Here is a 14,788-nt window from a genome sequence, read left to right as displayed (position 1 = left end):
GGGTTCATCAGTACATTAAAGATGAGGTACAAGAGAATTTTCTTGCTCATGTTCACGACTAAACTGAGTGACAACTTGATTTTTGTGAAAAATAAGATTCTGATTTCAATAAAATAAACACAAATCAAATTTGCTAAGTGTTATTGGTAATTCATGATAAAACAGTTGCCATAGATTTTAGAATATAAAACTAATGGGGCATTGCAAAATAAACTTTGGTGAGAAAATACCTTTATCCAAGAAGAAACCAACAGAAGGATAGTACTTATTTAGGGAGAAGAGACATATTTGGTAAAGTAAATATAGTTGGTAGACATTGCAACCATAGCTGTTATATGTTCCAAATAATTTTGGGGAATATCAGGTCAGATAATGTTTAGATGTTCTAGCAATAGAACTTATCTTATTAGAAATAAAATTTTAAGTTTTTGTAAATAGCAAATTTTCATTATTTTCTACATCCTTTATTCATGAAAAACTGAAATATTCAGAGTATAACTGATAATAACTAACATTATCACCTTGCATTTACTATAAATACTCTAAATACATTGGTTTAATTATTATTGGAAGTTATATGCTTGTAAATAGGAAATAAAATTTAGTGATCTGGTGATAGTATATTCAAAGCTTACACTTTCCTAGTAACGTGAGCAGCATCTTATATAGAAAATGACATCTGTCTAATGAATGGCAATATGTTTATTGTTTGAAAACAGAACATGTTTAGTTTGGCATTAATATATCTCTTCAGTATTTCAAAAAAGTATTCTTAAGGTATGGCTTTGGGGAAATCAAAATAACCTAGCAGCCTTGAAAGCAGATATCAATTTCAAGGTGCTAATTATTTAGAACTCACATACAAGGCAGATATTTGTATAATTTGTTTTTCAATTATAAATTCATCTACTACAGAACAGAAAAAAACAGTAATAGTATGACATACTTTACAAAAAGTTATTTTCAAAATAAAAATTAACAGATTGATAGTGAAGGGGAAGACATTTAACTGAAATCATTTTCAAAACATTAATATATTCAAAAATATATATTATACACATGTATAATACCTATCTTAAAGTAATAGCAAATCATATATGTATATACCCAAATTTAACATAAGTCACGGTCTCTTGTTCTTGACATCAGCACCTACTGTCTAATGGGTCGAGACAAAATACGGTGCCTTCAAGAGTTAGTCCCATTTTGAACCCCTCCTGTAAAATAAAATCAAATCAATAAATAGGAAATGCTCATGGAGAAGTAAAACAAGATAAAACCAAACCAGCAAATACAAGAGACTACGAACATGCTTTGATTAACTAAGAAATTATTGTATACCAGACGTTGGCTTGTAAAATTTTTATATAGATGTACACCACTGGGAATTAATATTTCAATGTTTCATATATATGTGAGGTTAGCACTCATGACAGACTGATGAAAATAGCAAACATATAGAATTAAATGTTTTATTTAGTAAAGTCTACTTATTATATCACTTTACTACAACTTATAATTATTACATTATATAATAATTATTATTATAATTATAAACTAGATTATAACTAGTTTAAATATTATGATAGCTGGACCTCAAGTCGATGAGATTTTCAAGATACTGTGATAATCTTCACCTTTTAATTTCTGGTTACCACTGACCAGAACCTGGGTAAAAGACGTCTTGTAAATTCAATGTCGTAGCCTATGTGGAACACAGAACTGACCTTCCCCTACTACTCCTGCTGTTGCTTGCAGTGGACTGGCCCCTTTGACTCCTCCCCTCCCTAGCATGCTTCAGAAGTTAAATTGCCTTTGATTTACGGAGCATAAGAAAGCAGTTCCTATGAAAGATTTGCGGCTTTCTTCTCATAAGATTTTGAGTTAAAAGCTAATGGCAAAGAATTCTGTGCTTCTCTACTGCAAGCTCTCTTCTTATCTGGGTAAGATAACGGATCTGTGGGCCATCTCTGGTCTTATCACCTCTCCCCATCCCCGCCCTTGCCTGCAAATCTATACACACTCGTCTACAAAGAGACAGAGCACAGGCTCACACTGACCAGCAGAACTACAGTTTCCTTGTAGAAGCAATGTGGCGGGGCCCTATTTATATAGTCTACCTTTTTGTCTTAGTAATAGATCTGAAATGTTGTTTTAGGAGGTAGTTTGTAGTTTGAGGTGACCATGTAAATCATTATTGGCAAACCTAATGTAGACAGCAGTCTACTCCTGAAGACAACAAAACGCGTTTCACCCAGGAGCATTTGTCTTCAGCTCTGCTTTGTGTGTTTTGTTAAAAAACTAACTGTATCTACCTGTGTATTTGAAAATCATGCATTTATTTGATTTCCCCAAATTAATTTAGAACAGGTATCTAAGTGTACTTATCTTTGTACAGACCCAATGTAAACATGATCATATAGGGAAGGAAGGTAGTTATGAAGTTGCAAGCCATTATTTCATTTGTTGTTAATATTTAGGGAATCTTCTTCATTATGTTTACAGCATAAAGGTTACACAGCAATGTAATCACTGCCAAGGTTCTTCCAAACGCCTTTCCAGTACTTCAGCATACAAACTAAATTCAGTTGAGTAAAGGACAGAGTATTTACCATTATTTTTTAAAAAACTTATTCTTACAAAAAGGATGTTTTGCCATATACATGTGCATATATATATATATACTTCAAAAAGCTATCAGATACTTAGAAAAATAAATACTTTAAAATATTATAAGTAAGCTTTTAAAAAATATTTTATTTGGATACCAGATTTTCTATGTACTATGGTATCTTCTGGTATACTATGAATGATAGAAAGATAGATATGTGTATATGACTGACAGATAGATAGATAGATGGACAGATGGATATGATAGGCAGATAGAGACAGTTACCTTTGGAAAACTTGTCTATTATATAGGGCTTTAAAATTTTATCACATCATTATGAAATGAAGCCAGTATCACTTCAATTACCTCGAAACACTATTTATCAATGTGTTGTCAATATTGGAAAGGCACAACAGCATTAGAAGTAAAATATGGGTCCATCACTGCTCGATAATGAAGTGTCTGTATATCATTTACAACCATATCTTCATGGTGATTTTTTAAGGCTCTTTCAGAGGCCCCCTTTTTTTCCTATTTATACCTATTAACAGGTGCATGATATACATTTGTTTTCTTTCCTCCCAAGATAAATTTTCCCACACATATTTGTTTTGTAAATATGATTTAATAAACTATGAATCATTCAAAAGTTTTCATATTCTCTTGAACTTTAAACCTCTGAATGAAAATGAGGTTTGACTTACTTTGTATAATAATGGAAATTATCATAAGCTAATATCACAAAAAGAATAATTTTATAATTAACTAAAATGTTCTAAATTATACGCTCTTCATATGAAACACTGTGCTCAATTACATTTTCTCATTTTGAAATAGAGAGAAAAGAATATCAAAGAAGGAAAAACAATTCATATGCAAAACCTATTAAAATGCTGAGATACAGCTCTTTGTCTATAGATTTAAAAAATAATTTTAATGATAATTTAATTGTTTATATATATGTAATTTTTCTAATTATGTCATATATTACATATATACATACTTTTTTTATCTTCCTTTAGAAAATGAATGTTCTGTATTATTTTGAATTTCCATAAAACTAATTTATTGTGACTTCATAAAATGCCATTGATTTTTTTTTACAATGGTTTGTTTTCTGTATTTTACATTATGAATGTGTTTGACTAAATGTTTTTTGCATAGAGATTTAGCAAATTTATAATTATTTCCTCCTCAGAATAGATTATTTTAAAGTTTTTAATATCAGGTAAAATAAAGTACTAATAACAACTACTCTTCAAAAGGATGCGATGAACTAATCCCAGACTACCAATTATTGAGTGTTTTTTTCATAACACTTTCACTTGTATTAACCATTAGTAAGAAAATAAAAAAGCCAATTTGCTAGAATAAAATGGTATTTACAGTTTTTAAATTTAATTTGTTTACTTTGATTAGGCAAAACATTCCTACAGAGATGTTAGCCACTTTTAGTCTTCTTTTGGGAAATACTGTGTTTAAAAATGTTATCTGTTGATATCAAAGTTTCCTGATCAGCTGTCTACTAGCTTTAATTATGTGTAGTGATGCATTTATATTTTTTTAAGAAGAAAATAAAAAAAACTTTAGAAGACTATATGTCCATAATTTTCTTTTCCTTATAAAATTTTCTCTCCAATACAAAAGTATGAAGAATATTCAATTAGGGTTCAAACATTTAAAAAATGCCTAATACTTTTTAAATCTATTTGGGTGTTTTCTGTAAAATCTATACTGATCAGCCCTATACTGATATTCTCTCTGATTATTAACCAGTTGACTGAACACCATTTTTGCATAATTCTCTGATCTTGCACTAACTAGCCATTTTTTAAAATGTATTAGATTACTATAGCTCACAAAGTAGACTTCTGGGCTATCAATATGATTTTCTTGATTTGCCTGGTGGGAATATGTACCAAGCAATTTGTATTATGTCACATCAAATAAATACATTATTGATTTCAAATACACATTTAAATTTTTTATTTACAATAAAATATGACCTAATACTTCTGCCTAAATTCTTATATGCATGAGATATGTCTGTGATTCAAACTTAATAATTTAATGCCTCTGGAAATAAATTAGTTACAATCCTCTGTAAATGAAAGAAGAAAACTAAGTATCTCACTAAGCTTATAAATAATTCACAGCACATTATATGTATTAAGTTTTTATATGATATGCAAAGATAAATACAGGAGCTAAATGTGTGCTTTAGATTTATTAGGATAGCAAGATCAATAATAAAAATCATCATAGACTTTAGATAAAAAAAATATTATTTTACTTTAGCTAAAGTGATTTTGCAAGTAAATGTTGAACTGAAAGAAATGGATAAGCAATAAAAGGGACAATAAAAAGTGACTAAGGCATAAAAATATTAAAGTATCATTATGTAACCTCTTCAGACTCAACTAATAAACAGACACAGCCCTATGAAACTGCCATTTGAATATTTATTAAATAACGCATGCAAAATACTAAGGTCGTAGCTATAAAGAATTGCAAGTTGTTTAAAATTATTGTGAAAATATTATACCAACCATCTCTGGCGCTACCCACCATGAAAGCAGAAAAGAATAAAAAAAGACATTAAGAAAATGTTAGAAACAATAAAAACAATAAAAAAACCTATAGTTGAACATTGTTTCATTGACACATCATTCAATCATTCTAACAGGGTGTTTCTCAAATTTATTTCCTACAAAAGTCTGAAAATGGAGGCTTCTCTTTTAAACTATAGAGAAATAATGTTTCAATTTTGAGGAAATCCAAAAATATTTAGAAAGTAATCTTTCTGAACCACATGAGCCATAAGAGAACGTACTACCACTCCAGGCCTATGTTTGTGCTTGTTCCTGCCCAAGCCTTAGTCCCAGGTTATGCAAGTTCTTTTGTAAAACTATTGAAAAAGTAATTGATTTTATATGAAATACAAAATTCTTATTAAATAAATGTGCATTATGTGAGTGAAAGTTGTATTTGAGATACAGAAAAGAAGATGAAAAACCATGTCATGAGACATTATATATGTGGAAAGAAACAGAAGTTTGATATGGCGGTTTTAGTTTCACCCAAATAACATCATCCATCCTCTATAACTTTTTAATTTGATTTTTTTTTTTTTTTTGAGACAGAGCCTCAAGCTGTCCCCCTGGGTAGAGTGCTGTGGCATCATGGCTCATAGCAACCTCCAACTCCTGGGCTCAAGTGAGTCTCCTGCCTCAGCCTCCCAAGTAGCTGGGATCACAGGCGCCCCCCACAACACCTGGCTATTTTTGGTTACAGCTGTCATTGTTGTTTGGTGGGCCTGGGCTGGATTCGAACCCACCACCTTAGGTGTATGTGGCTGGTGCCTTAGTCACTTGAACCACAGGTGCCGAGCCTTTAATTTGAATTTTACTGGTGTTATAGTTTTGCTTTTATTTAATATATAATCTTGAATTCATAATAGTATAAAAACCATAAAGATAAACTGTTTATAACTTTTGGAAAATATTGCATAAATATTATAATAATAATAATAATAATTTAATATTAAGGATCTAAAATAATTTTTCATGTAAAAGGATTACTCAACTTGAGAAATACTATTTAACATATTCTTTGAAAGCCTCATATGTTAAATAATTCAACTTTTAAAATTCAGGCATGTTATATTAAGAACAATAAAAAAAGTCACATAATGTTCAGAAAATAAGACTACTACATGGCTGCAGTCTAAAACGACAGAGCTATTTATAATACCTTTGCAAGCAAGAGTGTAATTACCAGTAATAGATCAGAGGTAATCCACTAATATTTTTTTTCCAGGAAGTAAAGCATGGGCAGTAAATACATTCCATAAACAGAAATACCTCCTTCATCTGACTTTAGTGTCTTCCTGGTCTCGTCTCAATCAGCTTCATATAATTGGTGTCTATCTGGATTCTACCACATACAAAGTTTTTGATGAAAAATGGGATAGGATAGCTTAAGCAAAATGTAAAGGGCAGACATAAAGAGAAGACTTTATTCTAGTGGTTCTGAAAATATTTTAAAATCATGGCCCATTGTATTTAGTGTTTAAAACCATTTTCTTCAAACTTCAAGACCAACTTAAAATTCAAAAATAAAAGGAGAGAGAGAAATGAAAACCCAACTGGACTACATTCCTAAAGAAGTTGTCACTGGGTGTCTGCTTTTTCAATAAAAGCCCAGAAGTTATGAACTACAACGACAATGCTTCTTTTCAGAGAGAATGATTTTACTCTGACAAAGATTTTCCCTCATCTACCCATTAAAATTTTGAATTTCATAATTGCTAAGGGTGAGATCAAATCATATAAATCTAGCGTGCTGACCTTTTAAGTATGAATTCCAAAACAATGAACCATTAACATTCATGTCATTTTGTAAAAAATAAAATAATTGCTGTTGCTGTAAATTAAAACATGGGGGAAAAAAAGACTTTTTCTTAGCATACATAGGAAATGTAAGAGAATTTTGAGTACTGAATATGTATTATAAAAGTAATTGTTTAAAGTAAGCTTTTATAGCAACAATCAACAAAGGGTAGTTTAGTATGTAACATTCTTTGTCCTGGATTAAAAATAAATAAACCTTTTATGGACCAATCAGTTAAAACAGTCACCTGCATCTCATCTAATTTTGATTGAATATCTGGAGGGAAATCTCCTGCTCCACAGTTAAATGGGTCAAACGGTTCTGCTCCAAAAAGGTCTCGTTCTAAAAGGAAGAACATAATTTATTAAATGAAAATGTGATGAGACACGAGCTGAAGTAAGTTAGATTTCAAAGGCAGCATTACATACATAAATATGTACATTATGAAGTGAGCTACCATCTACATTTATATTTCATGTTGAGCTTTCCTGATATTAGACCAGTTAAACACTAATTAGAAAGAAGATTTACTTTATTACACTAAAAAATGGATGATTGTAAAGAATTATTCAGAGAGGTTTTTAAACAAAGATTTCTCAATATCTAATTCACCAAATATTTTATAGTTAATATATTATAACTTATATTTTTACCAAAGGAATTTAAATTTGCTAAAATAAATATAATACACAGTAGGCCTTACCTATCTCCATATATTGACAACTTGCCACACCACAGTAAAACAATATTTAGGACTGAGTAGATTAGCGCATAGCTGTACTCAGAGTTCATGTACTATTATCTCACTTTTAATCCAGAAAAAAAACTTAAGGCACATCATCTCATGTACTATATAATCATATAACCTTCCTAAATAACCACAATGAGGTTCTTTAAAAATGCCTTCTATCCCAGAAATAAATTTATTTATTAAAAATGGTAGAAATTCAGTATTAAAGGAGCTTTCTATACAAATATTCTAAAGCATGAACTGCTTTCTTTCAGTAAAGAAGCATTAATGTTAAAGATGATGCTTATAGTTGATAAACTGTAGCCTATTAAAATTTTTAAAATTAAAAAGAATAAGAACTTTTTCCCTCTGAATCAATTCAAATGCAAAAATAATAGGAAAAATTATATGTAAGAATGGGTATTGATACCATATTTATACCTCAGTTTTGCAAAGAATTCTACCTTCTCTAAATTTAGAGCTATACAAAAAATATTTAGCTACTGAATTTCCTTTTTTTTCTTTTTGAGACAGAATCTCAGTCTGTTCCCCTGGGCAGAGTGCTTTGGCATCATAGCTCAGACCAACCTCAAACTCTTGGGCTCAAGTGATTCTCTTGCCTCAGCCTTTCAAGTAGCTGGGACTATAGGTGCCCGCCACAACGACTGGCTATTTTTAGAGATGAGTTCTCGCTCTGGCTCAGGCTGGTCTCAAACCTGTGAGCTCAGGCAATCCACTCGACTTGGCCTCCCAAAGTTGTAGGATTAGAGGTGTGAGCCACCGCCTCTAGCCATGCTACTGAATTTCTACAATACCCTTTAAAATTACTCTGGACTCGATTATGAAGAAGCCTCACTTTTCTAGTTACAACTGTTACTTTTTTCCAGAAATTTGTATTATATGTGTTAATAAATGTGAAATGCTTTGAAGTTCCTGGGGCTGGTAAGTGTTGCATAAAAGAGAGAAACATAAAATTTATCATCCACATACAGAGACTTTTAAAAGTTAAAAACAAAACTCCCAATAGTTACACTGGGACAAAAGCAATAATCTAGGACTATCCAATCAAAAGGGAATTTACTGCTACCTTACATATAACGCATGGGTATTACTATTGCTGTTATTTATTTTCCTCCGTTTAGTGCTGCTCAGGCAATGCATCAAAACTTAAAGAATCAGAGGAACTTTTCTTTGGAGTTGAGTCCTGTTTTCCACAGTACAAGCTTACTGAACAGTACTTTTCACACAGTAGGCGTTTGTTTAAAAAAAAAAAATGACCTAATGAAGGGAAGGAATTGTTGGTCAGGAAGAATAAACATTTTCATTACTTAGGTAGTCTCAGATTGGGACTCAAGAATAACTTCGGATTTCAGATGGGCTTAAAGGAGTCCCTGACATTCCTGAAATGCAATGCAAAATTTTGTTACAGTAAGCATGCTGTGTTATTCTGTGAAGTTTCCTAATTTTCATCATATTTTTAGGAGTCCACAATTCCTCTCCAAGGTAAGAAACAACTACACTGTATTTTTAGGAAATACGTTACAGCTATGCAAGTTAATAAACATTATATAGCTCTTTGGTGTTATGGCTTAGCTCAGAATGATATAAAGTTCATAATATCCTGTAAGTTCAATTTCCATGAATAAAGCTTGCTATGTAATTACTAACCTTAAAATTAGCTGAGTCTGATGCAGAAGTGAAAGAGTAAAAGGTAAAAGATGGTTCTTCACTCATTCTTTCCTTTATGTAGGAAATATTTATTGGGCACATATAATATCCAACACATTTTTCTTGGCAACATTTAAAGTAGGGAATAAAAAAGCCAAGGTAGTTTCTTTACGGAATTTGAGCCAATCAGGGAGTTATTAAACGAATTAAAGTCTGTAATTGATTCAAATGAAAGATATAATATTCATGGAAGTGACAAATAGAGGATTAAAAATATGTTCTGGAGAACTATTAAGATTCTTAGGCACTAAAGAGAGAAAATAAAAAGCAACATGTGGGTTTTTATTTTTATGTTTTTAGTAGATGATTAAGAAAAATAAATGAGTGAATGTATTGAATAGCTCACTTAGAGAAAAAGTCCTGTCACTGAATCCCCACTGGTTTAGAGTTTTAGACAATCTCACTATTAAAATGCCATAAACAAATTGTCCTTAAGTGATTGGTATAGACAGATAAATAAATAGACATATACGGACAGATATCTAGATATATAACTGTTATCTAGCTAACTCATATCCATCCACTCTTACTAAATTTTGATCCTCAGATACATGTAGAATATAAAAATCTAATAAGGTGTTACTTTGGTTTCTCACTAATAAATCACTTAAACCTGTTCAACCTTCTTTACCTAGATTTTCCAAACTAGGAAATTGGAATTTGATGATTTTGAACTCATCAGTATCTAAAAGAGAACTCATTATTTTCCCCTTCTCTGCTGCCAGTTTCCATATTAAAAATGTTTATTCTCAAATATTGAACTACAATTTATTTTGAACTTTTAAGCATCATTCTGATAGATTATTCCTTCTAGATCTTTTCATTCTTCTCAATTTATATTTCACTCTTCTCTTCATTCATTCTTCACAATATGTATTTCAATGATAATGATTTCGTAGTAATGAAAATCTTTCACTGTAGCTACATTGCTAATTTATATTTCAAATTCCAGCATGTCAGCAGAACTATGGTACATTATGGTGACTATAGTTAATAACAACATATTTTATACTTGAAGATTACTAAAAAGTAGATTATCAGTGTTCTCAATCACAAAAAATTGTGTGTGAGGTAAGCATATATTAATTATCTTGATTTAGACATTCCGTAGTGTATACACATGTCAAAACATCATGATGTATGCCATAAGTAGATATAATTTTCATTAGTCAATTTCAAAACTTCTAAAATATTTAGAATATTCTATAGATGTAAGTGTACATTACTAAAATTGTTAACAAAACAAATGTCTTATTTAAGGCATGGGCAATGAGATTACTCCACAGTTCTACATGTAAGTGAAATAATTTTAATTGCAAAAAAAGGTTCAGATACTGTAAAGAAGTGTGTTCTTAAGTTGTGTGTGATACTTGGATATATCAGTGAAATATTTGTACCTGAGAAAAAATGTAAGCATATGATCTACGTCTAAGTGGATGTGGGAAGCACATGCTCATTAAATAAACAGATTAATGGCTGAATTGGTGAACAGGTACAAGAGAAAGGGATAAAAGAGACAGAGAGAGATGGGGACATTCATGAGGACAAGAACTATCCCATTATCATATCAAGGTATTAGCAACATTTTAAAAACACATTATGATGTGCATATTATGGATTATTTACTTGAAACAAATTATTTTGCATTGGTACAAAATAATTCACAGGGATTAAAAATATATTTCACCTTATGGAATGATTTTTTTGCCCAGGGCTGGGTTTGAACCCGCCAACTCCGGCATATGGGGTTGGTGCTCTACTCCTTTGAGCCACAGTTGCTGCCCGAATGAAACATTTTTATAAGCTACTTTTCCAAGTCCCCAATGTCATTAGTTTGTATTTACAAATTAGTCCTCTAAAATGTAGTGAATCCATAGCATGGGCACTGTATGTTACTAAATTCCATGGGGTGGGAGACAAACTAAAGGCACTGCCGTGTACAGAGAGTGTGCAATAAGACAGAATGCGCAAAACTCTTTCCTTCAGCTTCCCTTTGGACAGTGACTGACTCAGGGCCACTGAGAATTATTCTTCTGGTTTCTTGACAAGGAACTGATGAATATACAGCCAACCATTTGTTAGCTGCTTTCTAATTCATCTGAAAGAGGCTTGTTCCTTAAAGATATTTTAAAGATAAAACAGCAAAGCAGTGACTTTATGGCATTTTATATATCAGATAAAAAACTCCTTCTGTAGTGTTTCTAAATGAATAAATCCAAATAAATAAATAACTCCATATAACTTATGTATGTCTTCAACTAACAATATCGATGCACCCTATGATAATAAAAATATTTAAATCAGCTCTATTAAATGCATCAAGAAAAATTAAAATGATTACCACCAGCTATGATTGGATTAATGATTAAAGTAAAATATTAGAAATATGACCCCCACAAACAATAAATATATAATTAAATGTTTTGAACTATTAGGTTAATAAACCTGCACCAAAAATTATTGTTCATGTAATAGGTTCAAGTTGTAAGTACAAATAGATTTAGTAGTATACTTTGAAGTATTAGGTCATTAAATATGAAATGTCCAATTTTGAATCAAAAGCTTAGTTTATTACATTCCAAATGAGCCGTATAATTAATCAAAGTATGTGCCTCCAATATGGACACAGCTCTGCCATTGTAACTGTAGCTTATTCATACCAGCAGCAACAATGTCTGAAGAGCAAGTGAAGGTCACATAGAAAAAGGCATTTTCCACAGTTTGTTGAGAATTGAATATTTTTCCTTGCCAGAAGTGGTACGAGGCCTGGAAGAACTGGTAGTCAGCTGGTGAAGGTCTAGAGAATATGGTGGATGACAGTGAGTTTCCAAGTCCAGTCTCTGTAGTTTCAGCCCCATTGTTTGTGTGACATAGGGTCAAGTATTGTTTTCGGGGTTAGGGGTGATAGTGGCGGTGGCCTGTATCAATTGACCAATCTCAGCTGCTTGATCGTAAGCATCCTCACCATTTCATCCAGTTAGTGGCAGCAGAAATCTGCTGTAATCAACTAACCAGGTTTCAGGAAGCTGTAGTGCAGGCGTCCTCAAACTACGGCTCACGGGCCACATGCAGCCTACCTAGGACATTTATCTGGACCGCTGGGTGTTTTTGCTGCCGCTGTCTGTCCTGCTTAGCAGTCGACTCATCCCGGGCCCCGCAGTCTGGTCCTCCAATGGTCTGGGGGACAGTGAACTGGCCCTCTGTTTTAAAAGTTTGAGGACCGCTGCTTTGTGGACAGATAATACCAGGGCTGGACCACCAAACAGACACCATTAGATTTTTTTTTGATGAATATTTGGCTTTGGACTGTGGTTCAGCACTTCATTTTTATCCACCGTTATGCCAAATACCTGTGATGGTCAAAAAGAATTCATTTTCATCACATGTAACAATACAGTGTAGAAAAGGTTTGCTTTTATGTCAAGACAGCAAAGAAAGGCAAGCTTCAAGATGATTTCTCTTCTGATGTTTTTTTAATTCATACAGAATTATCTGCAGAGCATCCAGCTCCTTTACCTGGCTGATTTGTTTCAACGGCTCCAATATTGTTGGAACACTAACATCAAACCTTGCTGCTAATTCACTCATAGGTTGAGATGGCTTCTCTTCCAGTACAGGTTTTGGCTCATCATTATCCACCTTGGGGTCAGTTCCTCTACGCAGCTCATGTTCAAGATTAAAATCTCCAGCTGGGAACTTCTCAAACTATTGAAGTACTGTGCATCCATTAGCCACGTCCTTCCCAAACATTTTGTTGATATTTCCAGCTGTCTCTGCCTCCCTGGTTCCACAATGGAACTCATACTTAAAAATAACATGGAATTTTGACTTATCCATGGTTTCAAACTTACTCTAAAAGAAAAAAATTTGAAAGACAATCACAGCCAGAACATGCCTTTGAAAGAATGAAGATGCTCCTTCACAATAAAACACAAAACCAAACAAAGCCAAGAAGTGTCAAAGAGAAATGTTGGAGATACCAACTGTGAAACTTAGTGCTTAAGGAAATAGGACATTTCTTACTTAATAACCTATATATGATATAAAATAGAATTAACTCATTTGGCCCATAGTACATGATACTTTAATAATTAAACTTGTTAAGGTATATGGTTTTCCACAAGTATTCATTAAACATTTAAACTATAGCAATGAATATTGATTTGTACAGAAATCTTACTAATCTCAGCAGATCTGCTTGGTACTGGCGGTGGCTGTGAGCCATTGCGGGTAGGTATTGAAGACTGGTGCGATATGGGAGAAAATGGAATCATATCAAAGATGTCAGTGGACGGTGACTTGGGTGTCACAGTGCCTGCCTGCAATGAAAATAATATGAGTTAGATTAGTATTTCATGTAGATACACTGTAATGTTAAATATTCCATGTACATATAAGACATAGTACAAACCACAAATTCAGTCGTATCATATGAACTTGCCACTTTGTACATAAAGTTAATTATTTGCAGTTTCTTATCATTCCACTAGGTATGCAAAATGCTCACTAATAAGAAGACAATAGACTATTTCCTTTGTAGAGAATTGGAAATGTTAGAAACTTTATAAAATGTGATTTCTGTTTTTTTCTTATGCAATTTTCTTTGCATAAGATTATAAGTTTTAAACAGGAATAATGTAAGTTACCTACCTCCTTAAATATAAACATTCCAATGCAATTGAGGTCAATTTTTTTTATCTTTTCAAGAATAGAGTATATTTTAACTTGTATTTGATAACTACAATTACAACCAACTTATATTCATTGCAGTATATTTTAGTCTGAAGATTTTATCAAGTTTTCTATAATAAATAGCTACTTTGTAAAATAAATTAATAATCCGCATCTACCACCCAAATCATTGCCTTATCTGATATACTCTGAGCCAGGAATGAACAAATACAGGAGGAGAAAACTGAAAATCTTACAAAAATGTAGCCAAGAAGTAATGTAAAAATCAGACATTCATCATTTTGTCAAACAGAATTCTATATATATTTGAGAACCATCTGATCTGATCAGGAATAAAACAAAGAGAATTCTCCCTTTGAGGGGGATAGTGAGAAAATGTGCTTTTCCTGTAAGAACCTGGACAGAGATGGGTAGAGTGGCTCATATTAAAATTAGGGTTCTTAGAATACACTAAATTTTCTGAATCATGGGTGGTGCAGTAGATGAAGAAAAAGAAGGCCATGTGTAAAGAGTAATGGATTTGCTATTCAGTAAAAACAATTGTTAACGTATATTTCTTTCCATGCAAGAAAATCCCTGTTATTTCTTTTCAACAATTTGTTTCCTGTATTCCTCACCTCTTTCACTCAGGAAGA

The 14,788-nt window shown here is 32.2% G+C and overlaps 1 protein-coding gene across 3 annotated transcripts in view; it reads right to left on the bottom strand.

Moving 5' to 3' along the window:
• Positions 1-1,069: 1,069 nt before the first annotated feature.
• Positions 1,070-14,788, bottom strand: part of GULP1 (GULP, engulfment adaptor PTB domain containing 1) — a 107,969-nt gene continuing 94,250 nt past the window's right edge. Inside the window, exons 8-11 of one of the 3 annotated variants that reach the window (XM_003801029.3) lie at positions 13,642-13,780; positions 7,251-7,345; positions 5,161-5,171; positions 1,196-1,217 (exon numbers count right to left, since the gene is read on the bottom strand). In XM_003801029.3, coding sequence (XP_003801077.1) covers positions 1,196-1,217; positions 5,161-5,171; positions 7,251-7,345; positions 13,642-13,780 — 267 coding nt within the window. Of the gene's footprint in view, positions 1,218-5,160; positions 5,172-7,250; positions 7,346-13,641; positions 13,781-14,788 lie in introns of all 3 variants that reach the window. The other 2 variants (XM_012812204.1, XM_003801028.3) reach the window with 2 other exon arrangements.

Source organism: Otolemur garnettii, unplaced genomic scaffold, assembly GCF_000181295.1.
Source record: "Otolemur garnettii isolate 467f Iridium unplaced genomic scaffold, OtoGar3 scaffold00195, whole genome shotgun sequence".
Classification (NCBI taxonomy): Eukaryota; Metazoa; Chordata; class Mammalia; order Primates; family Galagidae; genus Otolemur; species Otolemur garnettii.
Note: the sequence above shows the minus strand (reverse complement) of the source record. Positions and strands in the feature narration are given on the sequence as shown.